The 18,644-nt window shown below is 47.2% G+C and overlaps 1 protein-coding gene across 1 annotated transcript in view; it reads right to left on the bottom strand.

Moving 5' to 3' along the window:
- Positions 1-18,644, bottom strand: part of LOC100026396 (A disintegrin and metalloproteinase with thrombospondin motifs 7) — a 128,352-nt gene that overhangs the window by 11,129 nt on the left and 98,579 nt on the right. The window contains exons 12-14 of the mRNA XM_056797242.1: positions 9,090-9,259; positions 7,565-7,698; positions 2,958-3,078 (exon numbers count right to left, since the gene is read on the bottom strand). Coding sequence (XP_056653220.1) covers positions 2,958-3,078; positions 7,565-7,698; positions 9,090-9,259 — 425 coding nt within the window. The remainder of the gene's footprint in view (positions 1-2,957; positions 3,079-7,564; positions 7,699-9,089; positions 9,260-18,644) is intronic.

Genomic DNA, 18,644 nt, shown 5'->3' on the forward strand with positions numbered 1-18,644 from the left:
TAAATGATCACCCTGGACACTGATCGATAATATGGAAATAGGTCTTGAGCAATGATCCATGTAAAACCCAGAGAAATTGCTCATTGGTTATGGGAGGTGGGAAAGAGGGGAGGGAAAGAACATGAATCATGGAATCATGGAGAAATATTTTAAATTAATTAATTAAGTAAATTGTTTCAATTTAAAAAATAGCCCATCCCTCCCTGCACAGGCAGAAATGGCCTTTGATACAGACAGAACAGGCACCCACCCAAAAGACTGGATTTCAGAGTAACTGAGAAAGCCCTAGCGTGTCCTCTGCCCCACTCCAGCCTGCTCCAACCTTTCTCTTTTCACTGGTGGAAGCCTGAAACCATACCCTGTCAGCTTTCCTTCTTGTGCCCTCTGCATGCCCCAGGAAAGGCCACACTTCTACAAAATTCTAAACTTAGAGACCATCAACAAGACAAACAAGACTTCAAAATATGACCGTCCATAAAAGTGCCAACTTCCATCATTTATGGTTTGTTTTTGAAAAGTGGACATTCACTCTCCTCCCTTCTTCAGCCTGTTGGTACCAGATGAGACGGACTCCAGAGAGAAACTCAGAGGAAGAGGGAGAAGCTCGCTGCTACGAGAAGAGACACCAGAAAGAAGACTTTGTTCCCAAAGAAGGATGCCTCTGACCAGCCAAGAAAGAAGAGATTGGCTTTTGGAAATGCAAACGAGCTGGCTAAGAACATGGCTGACTGGGACTCTTCATGGAGCAGCCATGAGAAAATTATTTATAAACACCAAATTTTGATGAGATGATTGGAAAGCTAGAGAGAGAGTAGAGTGAGAGCTAAATGGTAGAGAGAGACAGACAGACAGACAGACAGAGACAGAGACAGAGAGACAGAGAGGCAGAGAGAGAGACACAGAGACAGATAGTCAGAGAGACAAGAGAAAGACAAAGAGAGGGAAGGAAGAAAGGAAGGAAGGAAGGAAGGAAGGAAGGAAGGAAGGAAGGAAGGAAGGAAGGAAGGAAGGAAGGAAGGAAGGAAGGAAGGAAGGAAGGAAGGAAGGAAGGAAGGAAGGAAGGAAGAGAGGGAGGGAGGGAGGGAGGGAAGGAGGGAGGGAGGGAAGGAGGGAGGGAGGGAGGGAGGGAGGAAGGAAGGAAGGAAGGAAGGAAGGAAGGAAGGAAGGAAGGAAGGAAGGAAGGAAGGAAGGAAGGAAGGAAGGAAGGAAGGAAGGAAGAAAGGAAGGAAGGAAGGAAGGAAGAAAGGAGGGAAGAAAGGAAAGAAGGAGGGAAGAAAGGAAAGAAGGAGGGAAAGAAGGAAGGAAGGGAGAGAGGGAGAAAGGAAGGCCAACAGAAGAGCTGAGGAGGAAGCCAAAGACAGAGCAGTTAGGGAGTGGGAGAAAATGAACAAAAGAGAGAGGCCAGTCAAGAGAAATTAGAGGACAAATAGGAGAATAGAGACTCTTGAGTAAAAAGAATCACAGAGCTAGATTTGGGAAAGGTCTTGGAGGCCATCTAGTTCAATTCTTTAATTTTACAGATAAGGAAACTGAGGCTCAAGGAGGTATAATAAGACCAATAACAATGTTTTGTTTGTTTATTTTTCAGTCATGTCTAACTCCTGGTGACCCCATTTGGGATTTTCTTGGCAAAGATCCTGGAGTGGTTTGCCATTTACTTCTTCATCTCATTTGACAGATGAAGAAACTGAGGCAAACAGAGTTAAATGACTTGCCCAAAATCACACAGTCAGGAAGTATCTCAGGAAAATTAATCCAATCTTTTCACTGTATAGTGAAGGAAATAGTCTCAGAGAGATGAAAACAGGGGGCACAAGAGATGGAGTACTGGCCTAGAGTTAGGAAAACTCAAGTTCAAATCCAGACTCAGACTTTGTTGTAAAGATAAAATGAGACAGTATTTGTAAGGCACATGTTTGTAGGTTGAGAAAAAAAGATCCAAAAAGGAAGGAGAGCCAGAAGATGAAAAGGAAAGAATGTTCAAACAAGTTCCATGAGGAGAGAGGAGGGGACCAAGAATATCAGCCTCCATTAGGAAAATAGGATCCTTGATGGAGAACTGGAAAGACCTCAGAGGCCCTCCAATCCAACTTCCTCATTTTTACAGATAAGGAAACTGAGACCTGGGCAGGGAAAGTGATTCGCCCAGGGTCACATGGTTAACAAGGATCAGAAATAGGACGTGAAACCTGTTTCTCTGTCTCCAGAGTCGGAGATCATTCCACTGCATTCTGAGGATGGAGGAGAGGAAGAGAAGATGAATAAGGACCAGTTTTCTGGTGTGAAGAAGAAATGAGAGTGTGCAGATACAGGGTTTAGTTTTCAAGTTCAGGAAAGTAGAGAGCGGCCATCTGCTTCAGGTGGAGTAAGATCTGAGAAGAGATTTAGACCAGTTGCTGTGGAGGCTTCTAGGCAATCAATCATGGATGACTTGTTCTAAGTCATCAGTTCTCCGACTTTTGAGGACTTGGGACTCCTAGACACTCTTTTTCTCTTAAATCCTTGCCTTTTACCCTAGAATCAATACTGTGTCTTGGTTTCAAGGCAGAAGAGCAGTAAGGGCTAAGCAATTGGGGTGAAGCATACTTGTCCAGACTCACACAGCTAGGAAGTGCCTGTGTCCAGATTTGAACCCAGGACCTAGGCCCTTTATACTCTTGAAAACTGTTGAGGATTCCCTCCCTGAAAGAGCTTCCTTTTGTGGATGTGGGTCCTATCTATTGATACTTACCTTATCATAAACTGAGACATTTTGGTATTATAATTTGATTTTAAGGATCCCTTAAAGGATCTCAGGATCATACTCTGGATCATACTTTAGGAACTGTTGTTCTAAATCATGAAAGGAAGCATTGGGGTATCCCGGGGAACCCAGCGACTTGTTTTGAATTCTGGATCATAAAGAAGAAAGTTGTTCTGCCCTGGACCACAGCCCTGGGCTTCCTCGCCCCCATTACCCAGGCCTTCGCTCTCATCAAACGTCTTCTTCACTGTCTCGCAGGTGGAGCCGTCCCCATGGCACACGCCGCACCGGTCCTCAATGGCATTGGAGTCGATCTCATAGTCACAGCCGACATTCTGAAACACAGCCAAGCTGCAGTGGTCACTACCTGGTGGGCTCTGCCTCTCAGCCCAGGTGGGCCCCCACCTCCCCAGCACATGGCTGATGGCAGGAATAATCAATCCACAAGTATTGATTAAGCCCCTACGACGTGTCAGGGCCCCCCAACAGGCACCGGGGCAGAAAGGCCTTCGCAGCCTCTCTGCCCCAAGGGGAGCCAACATACACATGTATAAAGCTATGTATAAAACACATGGAAAACAGGTCCAAGGTAGGCTTGGTGGGGGGCATGGTGGACGGAAGGAGGGAGTCAGCAGCTGGGTTGACCAGGAAAGACTTCAGGTCTGAGGGGGCATTTGAACAGAGAGAAGAGTCCTGAAAAGCCTTCCAGAAATGGGGATCAGAGGGGCAGATCAATTACTATTATCCTCATTATTATTTCTTTTAAACTCTTCCCTTCTCTCTTAGAATCAATATTGTATATTGGTTCCAAAGCGGAGGAGCGGTAAGGGCTAGGCAATGGGGTCTAAGTGACTTGTCCAGTCTGAGTGTCTGAGGCCAAATCTGAACCCAAGTCTTCCTGACTACAAAGTCAGCACTCTATCCAGTGCGCCATATTTGTCGGCTGAATGGGGATGCAGAGTGAGTGGAGAAGAAGAGTGCAGAAGGACACTATGGTTGTGAGCTTGGGTGACAGAAAGGACGATGGTCCCTTCTAATGGAAAAAGGGTGGCTGTGGGGACAAGGGATAATGAGTTGTTGGGAACATGCTGAACTTGAGATGTCTATAGAACATCCGGTTTGAAATGTCCAACAGGCAAGCTAGAGCTTGAGAGAGAAACTAGGGCTGGAGAGAGAGAACTGGGAGTCCTTTGCATAGAGATGATAATTAAACCAATGAGATCTGATGAGGTCAAATGAGAAAGTCAAGAGGTTGAAGGAAAGAGCATCCAGGACAGAGTCTTGGCATATACCCAGACTGTCAGGAAACTGGCTCTATTATGAACTCAATAGCTGACCTTTGTGAGACTCAGTTTCTTTATATGTCAAATAAGGACAGGCAGAGGTTATAGTCAGTTAATCAATTTTTAGAAAGTGCGTAGGAGTCAGATGAGCTACCCTTTATGTTTTAAATGCCATTCAAGGGTTATCAGTGGCCTCATGATGTTGGCACATATCTAAAAGAGATTTGGCGCCCTCCCATCCTGCCTTAAATGCAAGGACCTCTGGCACAAATACACTCATTGATCCAGGTAGATCAGTGAAGATCAATGAAGAATGCATCATCTAAAGATCCATTTCAAGAGTATTCTGAGCCCTCCAAAGCACTGTCACAGCAACCAGCAGACAGAGGGCAGGTGGTGCCATTATTATCCCTTCATTCTCCCGATGAAGACACCAACGTCCAGAGACTGAGTGATTTTCCCAAGAACACAAAGCTAGCAGCTTCAGAGCTGGGGTTCACATCTCAGGCTCCCTAATCCAAGCCCAGCATCCCCCTGCCCTGCCCCGCTCCCATCCCCTAATCCATCTTCCAGAATCACAGGATATTTGAGCCGGCAAGAATGGGTCTTCTACATTGAACTTTTCATGCAGGGTATCTGCCCTAGGATGTAGAAGGCAGAATGGGGAGCAGAGGGCCTGAGGGAGGAGAAAGGCCAATCTGAGTTCCAATCCACGGGTGACCCTGAATGAGTCACTTAATCTCGGTTGACTCTATTTCCTCAACTATAAAATGGGAATAATATAGCCTCTACCTCAAAGGATTGTTATGAGGATTGTAAAGCACTTGGCTTAGAGTAACCACCAAATAAATATTAGCTATTATTGTCTTTCAGCTTCTTAGGCTCACTATCCCAACAACAATAACTACCACCAGCTGATGCTTCCAATTGGGCAACTTCCTAAGAATCCCCTCTCTGATGATTTTTCCTGTTTCACTCTTAAATCCCATCCCACCCTCATTGCCCCATTACTCAGGGGGCCACCAGCAGCTCAGCCCTCCCTCCGGCCACTCTCTTTCCTCCACGTCCTCTACAGCCAGAGCTAGGACTCAGCTCGAGTCCCCATCCAGTGCTTGGCTTCACAGCATAAATGGCACCCATGAAGGTTGGCTCGCCCCCTCAGGACTGTGAGCAAGGGGCAAAGATGAGGAGGGAGGGCATTCCAGGCAGGGAAGGAAACTTGTGTAAAGTCCCGGAGGCAGGAGTAATGGCAAGGAGGCTAGATTGTCTGGAGTGGATGAGGGGGAGTAATGGAAAATCAGTCTGGAGAGGGTGGAGCTAGATTGGAAAGACAGAGGACTTGTATTTTATTGTAGGGGTAAAGGAGAACCACAGAAGCTTCTGAAGAGGGAGACTAGAGGCAGTGTAGCCAAGTAGATGGAGAGGGGACCTCTGAGCCAGGAAAATCTTGTTTCGGGTCCCACCTCCCACACATCCTGGCTCTGGGACCCTCAACTGCCCCTCTTGTGCCCCAGGCAACATCCAAGACAATAAGTTGCAGCTGGAGTTGGTTGAGCTCCCTAATGCCTTCCTAATGAAATCAAGGGAAAGATTCTTTAAGTCTCGGGCTGTCTTGGGAGGAAGTGACTTCCTCAGCACTAGAGTGTCCAAGCAATGATGGATGGGATGAACGCTGATTCCTGCTCTGGGAACATGGGAATGGGTCAGACTGGATGGCCTCTGAGGTTCCTTAGAGTCGAGATTGCCTACGGTTTGGGCTTTGGGATTTTCTCATTTCGTGCTTTTCCCTGTTCTCATTACTCTTCCCCAAGCAGAGTCAGCCAGAGAGAATGCTTTGGGTAAATCTGGCCTTCTGTCCTCCTCCTCATCCCCCTGGACCCTGCCTCCCACTGATCTCTTATCAGGAAAAAAGCCCCCCTTTGCACTAAGAAGTTGGCTTTTAATCTTTTAATTTTTAATTGTTTCCTTTCTGAGAAATAGTTTTCCCATTTAGGAATCAGGATGCACCATTCCATTTCCAAACTGGAAACATCCTCAAAGACCAGTTTGGGCAGACAAAGAGACAGAGGTTTAGAGACAAGGGCCGTGTACAGGGTCATAAAGGGAATAAAATAGCAAGGGTAAGATTTGAACCCAAGTCTTCTGTCTCATTAACTAAGCTGCCTCCACACCAGCTGTCCCAGCTTCCTCAGCTCCCGCCTCCCCTCCTCTGGAGACTGAAAGGAAAACCATGAGACCCAAACTATTTACTTAGTGTTGTTTATTAACCAATCTGGGCAGGGGACCAGCCTCTGCCTCAAAAGATCATAGCGTTAGATCTAGGGGTTGGGAACCTTAGAGGTTATATAATACAACTCTTTCATTTTACAGGTGGGGAAACTGAGGCCCCAAAGTGAGACTTACCCAAGGCTGAGTAATGGCAGCCCTTGGAATAGGAGGGGGGACAGATTTAGAACTAGAAACGCTTTCAGAGAACATTTAGTGAGAGGCAGTTTGGGGAGGTGGAGCATGAGCTGGCCTTTGAGTCTGAACAACCCTAGTCCAGTTCTCTCCCCTGACATATATTGGCTGTGTGACCCGGGATGAGTCATTTATTCTCAGTGTCCCCAGGAACTCTCTAAGACAAGTTACAGAGGAGATACTACCTGAATTGCTAGAAGGAAGGACGTTTCCCCACTGGGAGTACCCTACTCCAATGCCATTACAGGTTGGCCCCTCCTCCCCTTCCCCCCACCATAAGGATTCTAGTGCAATGCCCTCATTTTACAGTGGGGGAAACTGAGGTCCAGAGAGCTCCAGTGGCTTGCCCAAGACCACACAAGGGGCAAAGTCATACTTTGAAGCCAGGACCCTCAGATTCTAAATGGAATGTTCTTCCCCTTAGACCATACTGGATTGTTTAGTCTAATCATGGCTCCATATGCAATGGCGAAATCCTTTCCTATTCCATGAGATGGGAGCCTGTATCTTATCTCCTGGGTGAGACAGGGAGCCTTGGCTCAGAGCTCCTTGAAGATGGAGGATAAGTTCTCTTTGTCTTCCCCTTGGGGCTAGCAAGGGGCAGCTCACATATACATAACGACTCCAAGGTTATTTTTTAACCCTTACCTTCTCTCTTAGTATCAATTCTAAGAAGAATGGCAAGGGGGAGACAATTGGGATTAAGTGACTTGCCCAGGGTCACATAGGTAGGAAAGTCTGAGATCAGATTTGAACCCAAGTCCTTCAGACTCCAAGCTTGGTACTCCATCCACTGAGTCACCCAGCTTCCCCCCCCCCCATCCCCAAGTGATTTTATTTGAACCATTTGGTATACTTTAAAAGACTTCACCGTCTAAGTGCTTCCCCTTTTCTATAACAACAGCCCCTGGGTGCCTTCAGGAGTTCTTCACCATTTCTTTGGATCTTGGCCACCCAGGACAGGAAAATCCAGCCCTGTGGCAGTGCAGGGACAGGTCTAGCCTCCTTGTGCTGCCCACCGGTCCCTCTCCCTCTCTGGGTACCAATGGGGTTGCAAGCCGGGGAGGCCGGGGCATACCTTGCAGATTCCGTTAATGCACAAGTCTCGGCTGCTGTTCCCTTCGAAGCAGGGTGTCCCGTCCACAACAGCGTCTCGAAGCTTCACCGCAAAATACTCGTTGGCAGGCCGGCAGTGCAGCTCGCAGGGATTGACTATGAGGAGGGATCCAAGGAGAGAGGAGACATCAGAAGGGGCGAGAGTGGCGTTTCCTAAGGTGTGGGGCAAGGGAAGGAGCCCGCTTCTAGGCATCCTTTTCTTTTTCTTTAAACCCTTTCCTTCCACCTTCAAATCCATATTATGCATTGGTTCCAAGGCAGAAGGACAAGGGCTGGGCAGTAGGGGGTCAAGGGACTAGTCCAGGAGCTAAGAAGTGTCTGAGACCAAATTTGAACCCAGGATCTCCCATCTCTAAGGCGGGCTCTCCATCTACTGAGCCACCCAGCTGCCCGCCATTTCTAGGAATCTGGGTCCATGAGGAAAAGGAAGACGTTGGCATTCCCAATCAACCAAAGCAGAGAGCTTTTCACTGAACCAGCAAGAGAGGGCCAATTTGTGTTTTGAGTGGATCTGTAAACTCCTAGGCAAGGAGGATGCAGGGTGGCACCATCTTAGAGCCATTAACATCAATGGACGAAGGGACCTGTCCAGATTCCCACATCCTATAGGGTCAGAGGTGGGACTTGAAGCAAAGCTGGTTCTCTAACCACTAGACCATGCTGCCTCTCACCAAAATTAGCTCAAAAAAATTTTTCCCTGAGATGGTAAGCAGACAGTGCTTAGCCCAGTGCTTGGCATACAGCAGGTACTTAACAAATGTTTGGTTGATTGACTATTAATGATAATAATGAGTAATCACATGTAGCATTTATAAAGCACTTTAACATTTACAAAGTACTTTATCTGTTGGATCCTTGTAACAACCTTATGAGGGGAGGAGGTGTTATACTCATTCTTATAAATGAAGAAACTGAGGTCAAATAGGTTATATGACTTGCCCAAAGTTACATAGGTAGTATGATTTGAATTCAGGTCTTCCTGACTATTGTGACACTAGTTGTATGTGCTTGATTGAGCAAGTCACTTGACCCTGTTTGCCTCAGTTTCCATGTCTGTATAATGAGCTAGAGAAGGAAATGGCAAATCACTCTAGTATCTTTGTCAAGAAAATCCCCAAAAGGGGCCACAAAGAATCAATTGGACATGACTGAAAAATGACTGACAGTATATTGGCTTCTTGAGGTCAGGGACTTCTCCTTTCTGACTCTCTGCGGATGGTATGGACAAGCAAACCCCTGAGGAGTGCCATTTGGGCTGGGCCAGTAGCTATTTGCAAGGCTACAAAAAAGAAAGCGAAATGTCTTCAAAACTGCAACCACCTCCCCCCTCTTTGACCCCCAACCCAGGAGTGACAGAGGATGATAACCCTTTGGGGGTAGGGGGATCCTGGGAGGGATATGGCCCAAGGCTTTAGAAACTCAACTCTAGGGCATGAGGGAGAGATGCTAGCCAAGAGCCCAAGTCGTAGTTTCTGAAAGGGACTTACTGTGATTAGACACTGGAACCCACTTGTACTGTTCTCCCTTGTAAGGCATGGCATCGAACTGGCTGCACTGGATGTGGCGAAAGGAGGGTCGGTCAGCAGGGCAGGCTTGGATGCTGCACAAGCGGAATCGCTTCCGTTCCCCCACACAGTACTTGCCACCATATTTGGGTCTGGGACAAAGGAGAGAGGAACAAGGGAGAAAGGAAATGATCAAAAGATGAATGAATTAACAGTCGTGTGTTAAGTGCTCGCTCTATGCCAGGCACTATCCTTGGTACTGGAAAAAGACAAATAGTCCCTGCCCACAAGGAGCTGCCCCTTTATTGGGGGAGGCAACTTGAAAAACTGCAATTCCAAAGGACTGATGAGGAGGCACCAGCTACCTGTCTTCAGGTAAAGAGAGATGGAGGATTCAAGATGCAGGATAGGACACAATTTTTAGAAATGGCCAATGCAAAAATTGGTTTTACTTGCCTATTTAAAGGATCCCCCCCCCCCCCCCAGTGGAGGAAAGGAGTAGAAGGGAGAGAAAATAAATGTTTGCTAATTGAAAAAATTAAAAATAGAAAAATACATTTAAAAAGAAATTTTAAAAACTAAATTTTTTTAAATTAATATTTTTCTTTCCCCTCTACATCCCATTCCACTCCATTGGGGACAAAAAAATCAAGAAAGCCAAAATCCTTGCAATGTATCTGCAAAATCAAGCAAAACAAATTTCTGTATTGGCCAAGTCCAAAAAATGTGGGTCTGATTCTGCAGATGGAGACCATTCTCTCTTTGTCAGAGGGAGGTGACACTGACCCTCTGGGATCATGCTTGGTCATGGTGTTGATCAGAGTTCTTAAGTCTTCTTGTTTATCTTTATGGTATTGTTGTTACTAAATAATCTGTCCTCTCAGATCCACTCATTTCACTTTGCATCAGTTCATGCAGGTCTTCCCTGGTTTCTCTGCTTTCCCCAGCACAAGTGTATTCCATCACATTCATAGACCATAACTTGTTTAGCCATTCCCCAGCGGATGAGAACTCCCTTTATTTCCAGTTCTTTAATGCCACAAAAAGAGTTACTTTCGATATTTTGGCCCACATTGGACCTTCTTCTCTTTTATGAGGAAAGGCACTAGAGGTTAGAAGATCAGGACAGGCCTAGTACAGAACTTGAGCTCTGGAGGAAACTAGGGAACCTAAGAGATGGAGTTGACAAGGGGGCATTCCAGACATTGGGAATTCACTGTACAAAGAGATGGGAGAGGGATTGTCACATCCGAGTGTGACAAGGTCAGTTTGGCTGGATTAATGAGTGTGGGAAGGGGTGAAATGTATACTAAAGCTAGAGAGGCCATACCAGTAGGCAGCACTTAATAAAATGCTTTAAGGATCGCAAAGCAACAACCCTCGCGTGGATGCTAGTATTATCTCCATTTTACAGGTGGGTAAACTGAGGCAGACAGTTTAAATGTCTTGCCCAAGGCCACCCACTTAGGAAATATCTACAGGAAGATTTGAACTCCAGGCTTAGAGCTCTAGCCTTTGTGTCATCTCATTGGCTTTAGCCCTGGATCCAACCACCGTCTAGATATCCTGACTCAGGCTGTAGTGGATGGCATTGACTCTCTCATGGAGCTTGAGACCATTCTTTTGCTTTGGCATCCAACTTCAATGCCAAGGCCTAGACGGGTAAGTGGGGCTTGTTGTGACTCCAAGACCTGTCAGATAAATCCAATTTGACTGTAAATTTATTACAAGATTAAGCTGTGAAGCAGGCCTTGAAATGAACTGGGAAGGGAGCCAGCATGATGGAGGGGAATAAAGGACATCTCGTCCTTTGACTATAGAAAGAAGCCCCTGGTGACTGGAAGAGGAGGAAGGCATGTAACACAGGAGAAAGATTACATCCCTCCACCAAACGTAGACTAGATGGCTCCATCACCTGGAAGGTGGGCACAAAGCTAGCTCTTGGTCGTCCCATTTGTAAAGTGAGGTTGGAGGAGATGGACAAGATGATCTCCAAGGGAAGGAGAGTCAGAAGCAGGAAATGAGGCACAGAAAGAGAGTTGACTCTGTCTGTCTGTCTGTCTGTCTGTCTGTCTCTCTCTCTCGCTGATCTAGCACATTAAAGAGAGAAGGTTCCTGAGTTTTGTATCTGGGAGAATGAAGGAAAAGAGAGACTGCCCAGAACCCTGGTAGGACTGAGGAGCCCCAAAGGGAGGCCATTTCCTCCTTCCCTTGCTCTCTCATCCCCTCTCCTAGCTTTCCCTGCCAGAATCTATCCTGACAGAGCTGCCACTATGAGGGGTGCCTTCCTATTTTTTTCCTCCCTTCCTCCCCAGTCCCCTGCTCCCCAGAACCCATCTGGGCTGTTCATACAGCTTAAATAATACAGGATCACCAACTCTCTTCCTTCCAATGAGATGGAGAATCCATCTGCCCTGATTCTGCACCCACCATGTGCTTGGATCTTGCCATCCACCCTACTGCTACGCTCTAAAACTTCCTTGGCTTCTCCACGTGACCTACACCAGAATTTTCTTTATGTGTTGTCTCCCCCGAATGGAGCGTGAGCATCTTGAGACAGAGGAAGTCTTCCTTTTGTCTCCTTAGCACAGTGCTCAGGCAACATAGGCAATATGAAGAGGCGATTTTTCCTTCATTGATCGTCATCCCCTGGGCTGAGCTCAGATCTGGATTCTAGACTTGGAACGAGAGTCAGATACTTTCCCATTGATTCATACTCAGGATCTATTCCTTAACACCTGTAGGATAATCAAGCATGTCACAGACCTCTTCTAGGCCTCATTTTCCCCATCTGTAAAATGAGAGGATTGGACTAGATCAGGTTCTTAAACTGGTTCCAGGGGACCCCAAGGAATCCACAGACAGAGTTCAAGGGGTCTGTGAATTTGGATGGGAAAAAATTCCATCTTTCCTTTGATATAATTGGTTTTATTTTAGATATTTAAAAGCATTATTCGGAGAAGGGGCTTCACCCAGACTGCCAAAGGGGGCCCCATGGCACAAAAAGGGCAAAGTGATCAAGTGATCCCAATTAAGTGCTGGTGGGAGACTAAGATGAGGCCATCCTTGCCTTTAAGGGGTTTATATTCTATTAAAGGAAACATAGGCACAGCCAATAAATATAAAATACAGGCCAAGTAACTCTATGCTGGTTTGGGTTGGGAGGAGGCCATAGACTTCGAGCCTCCTCCTAGCCTTGGAGTTAAACTCTGAAGAAAGCTGAGGAATCTATAAGGGAGAAATAAGGAAGGTGGGCATTCCAGGTAGGAGGGACAGCCTGGGCAAAAACTTGATGGCGGGAGATGGAATCGTGTAGACAGGGAACAGCAAGTAGTTCAGTTGGCCTGGAATATAGCAGACATCACAGAGAGTTATCTCAAAAGGTGCTTTCTAGCCCTCATTCTCTACACTCTGATATTCCTATATTAGCACTTGACATTGGAGGTTGCTGGTTGCCCAGTGGACAGGGTACTGGACTTGGAGTCAAGAAGACCTGAGTTCAAATCCTGCCTCAGGTCTTTATTAGTTGTGAGACCCTGGGCAAGCGAGTCACTCAGCTCCAATTGGCCTCGGCTTTCCTGCCTGCAAAATGGCACTACTCGTAGCATCAGATGAGTTAATATTTGCCAAGAATTTTGTAAATCTTCAACATGCTGCCTGTTCCTGTTGTTATTACTATTCTATTCAAGGCCTGAAGATGAATAAAACTTGATCCCAGCTCACAAATCATTAGGCATGGGGGGAAAGCCAACTGTCCAACTGGGGCATGAGGGGGATACTAAGTCAAAGAAAGATCCCCAAGGAAAAGGTCCTTTGTGTTTCCCTTTCTAGAAATCTTGAGTGTTTAACACAATCCTGGGCACTAAGGAAGTTCTTAATAAAGGATTGTTGACTGACTGATTGATTGATTGGTTAGGGAATCTGGTCATACTTCAGGGAAGAGGTAGCTTTTCAACTGGGCTTTGAAACACAGTATCTGGCATACAAGAAGCACTTAAGAGATGCTTCATCACTCGTTCATTCATTCATTCATTCATTCACTGGGCAAAAAGAGAGAGCAGGGGCAGACAGAAAAGACAGAATAAGCAAAGGTTCACAGGTGAAACAATGGTGGACATGCTCAGGGAATGGCAGGAAGGTCCTCTAGAGCACAGGACAGGATGAGCTCTTTCTTTCTTTCTTTCTTTCTCTTTTCTTTTCTTTCTTTTTCTCTCCTTTCCTTCCTTTCCTTCTTTCTCTCCCTTCTTTCCTTTCAGTCTTTCTTTCTCCCTTCCTCTTCTCTTTCCTTTCATACTTCCTTGATTTTCTTCCTTCCTTCCTTCCTTTCTTCCTTTCTTTCTTTCTTTCTTTCTTTCTTTCTTTCTTTCTTTCTTTCTTTCTTTCTTTCTTTCTTTCTTTCTTTCTTTCTTTCTTTCTTTCTTTCTTTCTTTCTTTCTTTCTTTCTTTCTTTCTTTCTTTCTTTCTTTCTTTCTTTCTTTCTTTCTTTCTCTCCTATCCTTCCCTTCCCCCTCTCTCTTTCTGTTTTTTTTTTAAACCCTTGCCTTGATTTTATTTATTTTTATTTTTATTTTTTCCCACACCAGAAGCTTTATTGGTTTCAGATCAGAGAAAACCACTAAAGGAGCTAAACAATCTGACAGGTCTCAATACAGTTTAGACTAAGCCATTAGTCATATTTGATTCCAGAACCTTCTGTGATCCCTGCCCAGAACCACAGGACTGTAGAGCCAATTACCAGGTCTAACCATCCCTGAAAAGATTCCTGTCTACAATACGCTTCAAGAGCAACCATATACCCTCTCCCTGAAAAGCCCTAATGAATGCCCTTGAATTGCCTCCCAAGTAATTTTGCTTCACTTTTAGGCAGTTCTGATCTTTAGGAAGCTTCCCTGTCACCAGCCTTGCCTTGATTTTAGAATCATTATCATGCATTTATTGGTTCTAAGGGAAAAGAATAGTAAGAGGATTAAGTGACTTGCCCAGGGTCACCCAACTAAAAAGTGTCTGAGACCAGATTTGAACCCAGAACTTCCCGACTCCAAGTCTGGAGTCTATCCACTGAGCTGTCCAGCTGCCCTATAGTTAAGTCTCTTAAGCTCTAAGTATTCCCAAGCAGTTCTCTAAGATAGTAATAATAGTAAACATTTATGTCATGCCCACTATGTGCCAAGTTAAGCATTTTGCCAATATGATTCTTCTCATCCTCAAAACACCCCTAGGAGGCAGGTACTATGATGATAACCATTTTACATTAAATTTTACGCATTTCACCACTTGGGGAAACTGGGGCAGCCAGCGGCTAAGTGACCTGTCCAGTGTCTGAGGCCAGATTTGAGCTCAGGTCTTCCTGCCTCAAGGCCTGACATTCTATCTGCTGTGCAGCTGCACCTATGGAGGGAGTTTCTACCCTGGTAGATCCCCTAGCCAGACTCCCTGCCACCTTCCTTCTCCAAATACTTCTTTACAATAATAGGCTGTTGTGGGGAGATCCCCAGAGATCCCAGAATTATTATTAGGCAGGGAGACCAGAAGGGGGCCAGGGAGAAGGCTGGGGCAGAAGTGAATGGAAGAAGATCCCCCACTTGGCCAAGGGAGATGGCGGCACCGGCTCCTGCCTGGGATGGGGGTCCTGGGAGATGTCCTCAAGGCGGGTCAGGGCACAGAACCCTGGATTCGGAGTCACAGGAGCTGCGTCTGAATCCTGGCTTTGCCGTTGACCCTCTGTGTGGCCATGGTCAAGCTGGGCTTTGGTTTACTCCTCTGAAAAGTGGGTTGGGCCCAAAGGTCTTGGAGGTCCAAAGCCATGAGAGCACGAAGCTCTGGAGGGGGTCTGGATGCCCGTCCAGCTGCAACTCCCTTTGAATCTCCCGCCTTCCCTGTGGAAGCGGCCGGCTCGTTTACGGTTGGTCCAGGACAAAGCCATCTGCTCTGGCTGCCAGGAGGGAGCCCCCTGTCCCTGGCTGCTGTCCTCAGGAAGTCCGTAGAGAAGCTGCACAGCTGGCCAGGGAGGCTTCCTTTTGCTGCCTCCTCCTGTCTGCCACCCATACCCTAGCTGGCAGTGGGCCATTAGCCTCGGGAGAAGAGCAAACCTCATCCCAGGAAGAGAGCGGAGCTGGGGCAAAGGGGAGGCCAGGTGGGCAGCTGCCAAGGAGCCACGGAGGAATTCTTTTCATGTGGCCTTTCGTGAATGCTTGCATTGTGTGTGTGACCTCCAGGTCTGGGGAGCACAGCTGCAGAGGGAGCCCTTCCAAGGGGGCTGTCCTTGACCCTCGACGAGGCGTGCACATGGGCGTCCTCTCTTGGGGGAGCGGCAGCAGGACCGTCCAGCCTCCCCTGAGAACAAATGCCTCGACCCAGCTCTGGAAGAGAGAAGCCCTTGTTCCATCCCTCCTCCCCAAAGCTACAAAGCCACATTAAAGGAGGCTGCTGCTGGGAGCCCACTAGCATTCTGGCTCTGGCTGAGGGACGCAGGGTGTGGGGAGAGCAGGGGGGGACGGAAACCAGAGAGGGCCCTGGGAGATCATCCGGGGCCATGCTTCCCCTTTCATGTGAGCAAAGCAAGAGCGGGAGAGAGGGGGAAGATTGTGAAATGGAGGCTGGTCAGCTCTCGGGTCTGCCCTGGGATGCTCCTCCTCTCCAGACCATTCTAGGAACAGACGGGACGTGGAAGATGGCCCTCCATGGAAGCGACGAGCTCCTGGAGGATTGGGAAGGGCTTGGCTTTGTCTGAATCCTCCATGCTGGCACACGGCAGGGACTTCCTCATTCTTATCCATTGGTCCATCACCCGGAGGTGCCATGAGAGACAAGAGGCACACAGGAGAGACCTCTGACTCTGCTGTGTGACCACATCTAGTCCTTAGCCTCTCTGGACTTCAGCAATTCCCTAAGACTTTCTACTAGTCATAGCCTGGAGGAGTACAGGCAAAGGGACTTCCCACCTGTCTTTTCTACTGGTTCTGGGAAAAGGGTTTAGGACTAGGAATTAGGAGTTGTGGATTCAGTCACTCGCCCTTTCTGGGTCTCCACCATCTCCCATGCAAAATGAAGGGGCTGGGACTAGCTTCCATCATTGGGCACACTTCCACAAGCCATTTGGGAATCCACCTCCCAGGATTCAGGGTTATGTCTCTACACCACTTCAGATCATTTATTTCTTTCATGAGGTTTCATAAATTCATAGAATCCTAGAGAGCTGGAAGGAACTCCAGAGGCTGCCTCGTCTAATGTCATTTTACAGGTGAGAAAATGAAGACCCAGAGGGGTAAGTGACTTGCCCAAAGTCACACTGGTGGTTTGTGACAGGGGCAAGATATGAATTCCAGATCCTTTGGAGGCAGAGTCAGTGCTAATTCAGTGACGATGGAAGATTGAATGGGGAGTCAGGAGACCTGCGTTCTAGTCCCACCTTTGGACAAACCACTCAGTCTTTCTGGACCTCCGTTTCCTCCTCTGGAAAATGAAAGCAATAGTAGATGCCCTGATGCCCTCTCAAGAGTAGATGTCAAAGTATTTTGCAATTAATTTTAAAACAAAAATGTGGGACTCATTGTTAGGCTATAGGAGGGCCCCAAGAGGGGCTGCTTCTTCTCCCTGACTCCTAGAGAGCTGCTCTCAAGGAAAGCTGAAATTTCTCCCAAAAGTCTCTGATACTAAGTCCTTCCAGGAGGGAAATGGATCCTTCATCCCCCAGCCAGGCCAGCTGGAATGGCCCAGGACCAAAATATCCCCTGTAGGAGCCAAAACAAACGTTTCCCTGGAGAGAAGACTGCCAGTGGATTTGTCTCCGTCTTAGGATAGGCCTTGGGCCACCAGCTCACAACTCCCCTGAAGATGGAAATGTCAGCCCTAGGTTCTTGACCCCGAAAGCCAGTTAGCTCATTACGAGGTTAGCCTCATTGTGTCCTTGTTCAGTAAGTCATGAAAACTGGACATCAGGAAGGTAGGGAGCTGGGAGGAGATGGGGCCAGAGACAGAGGACATCTGAGTGAGCCATAGAGACATGAGGGAAGGGGCTTAGGAATTGGAGCAGCCAACAAGGACATAGGGGGAAGGGGCTGGGCTAGAGGAATCTGGACTCAGTCACCCCAACACCCTATTTTTAGGATTCAATGAAGGCATTTCCTGACCTTGCTGGCCAATGACATGCTTCCTTAACAGACCGATTAGCATAAGGGCAGGAAGGGTCTCAGGCGTCCTCTTTTCCCCATCAGTAAATAACAGGGTAGGACTAGCTGGTCTTTCATGTGCCCCCAGACTCTGACATCGCAGGATTATGTGTAGCGCCTTGAATTCCAAAGAGCCAACAATAACCCTCTTCTTTGGCAGAGAAGGAAATAGGGGCCAAGACAGAAGGAATTTGTTCCCAATCACCCAGCAATCACCTCGCAGATGGAGAGCTAACGGAGACCCTGGAGGTCACATCTGTTCCAAAGTCCTCATTTCAGAGCTAAGGCCCAGAGAGTGACTCGTCCAAAGCCACCCAGGCTCAGGGCATGGAAGAGGAGGGATCTGAATGCCTGATGGTTCTCCCACACCAAATCCAGGGCTCTCTCTCTCTCCTCCAAGCTCCTCTCTCTTAACTGAACAAGGAACCTGAAATCCTCCAGGAAAAGGGCATTTTCTCCTCTAGATCTGCTCGAGGTAGGAAGGAGAGAGCATCGTCTGATGTCTACTGACATGCCCACCAGAAAACAACCCCCAGTGGTAGTGGGCCTTCCTTCTCAGGGAAAGACCCCAAGCAGCCTGCACCACCTCCCAATACCCTGATGAGCCACCTGAGGGAAGGGAAGGGAAAGCTTTGGGTGCCCCAAAGTCATGAGACACAATTCAGTAAACCATGATTAAGCACCTACTATGTGTCAAGCACTGTCCTAATTAGTTTTTTTAAACAGATATTCTCTCATTTGATCCTTACAACAACCTGGGAGGGAGATGCTATTATATTATTACCCCAGTTTACAGATAAGGAAATTGAGGCAGGCAAAAATTAAATTGCTTATCTAGGGTCACACAGCTAGCTAGAAAGCATCAAAGGCAGGATTCTGACTCATCTTTCTGACTTCAAATATGGCGCTCTGTGCAATATGACACCACTATGTGGCCAGAATGACCTGTCTGAGGTCACACAGCAATAATCAACATGGCGGGGATTTGAACCTCGGTCTATTGACTCCAGAGCCCATTGTCCTTCTGTTTCCTTTAAGAGTGTGTAGAGGAAGGCCTTGGGGATAGAGGGAGGAAAGAAGGTCCCTTCGGACTTTGGTTGATTCATCCTTGACATGAGGCCCAATGGTAGGAGAGGGGACAAAGACCAAGAATGGTCATTGCCTTCCCCACTGTAATGTCCCAGATGTCCCAAGGCTTGTGTTTGAGTCCAGGCTCTGTTATTCAGAGCCTTCTTTATGCCTCCATTGATCTTCAGTTCAACTCATATAACCCTGGAGTGATGGGGCTGGGAGGGACCCCAAAGATGATCCAGCCAAACCCTCATCCTTTTCATCGGGGGAGAGTCCCATAGTCGGGTGGTGAGTTCGC

This window comes from Monodelphis domestica, chromosome 1 (assembly GCF_027887165.1).
Source record: "Monodelphis domestica isolate mMonDom1 chromosome 1, mMonDom1.pri, whole genome shotgun sequence".
Taxonomy (NCBI): Eukaryota; Metazoa; Chordata; class Mammalia; order Didelphimorphia; family Didelphidae; genus Monodelphis; species Monodelphis domestica.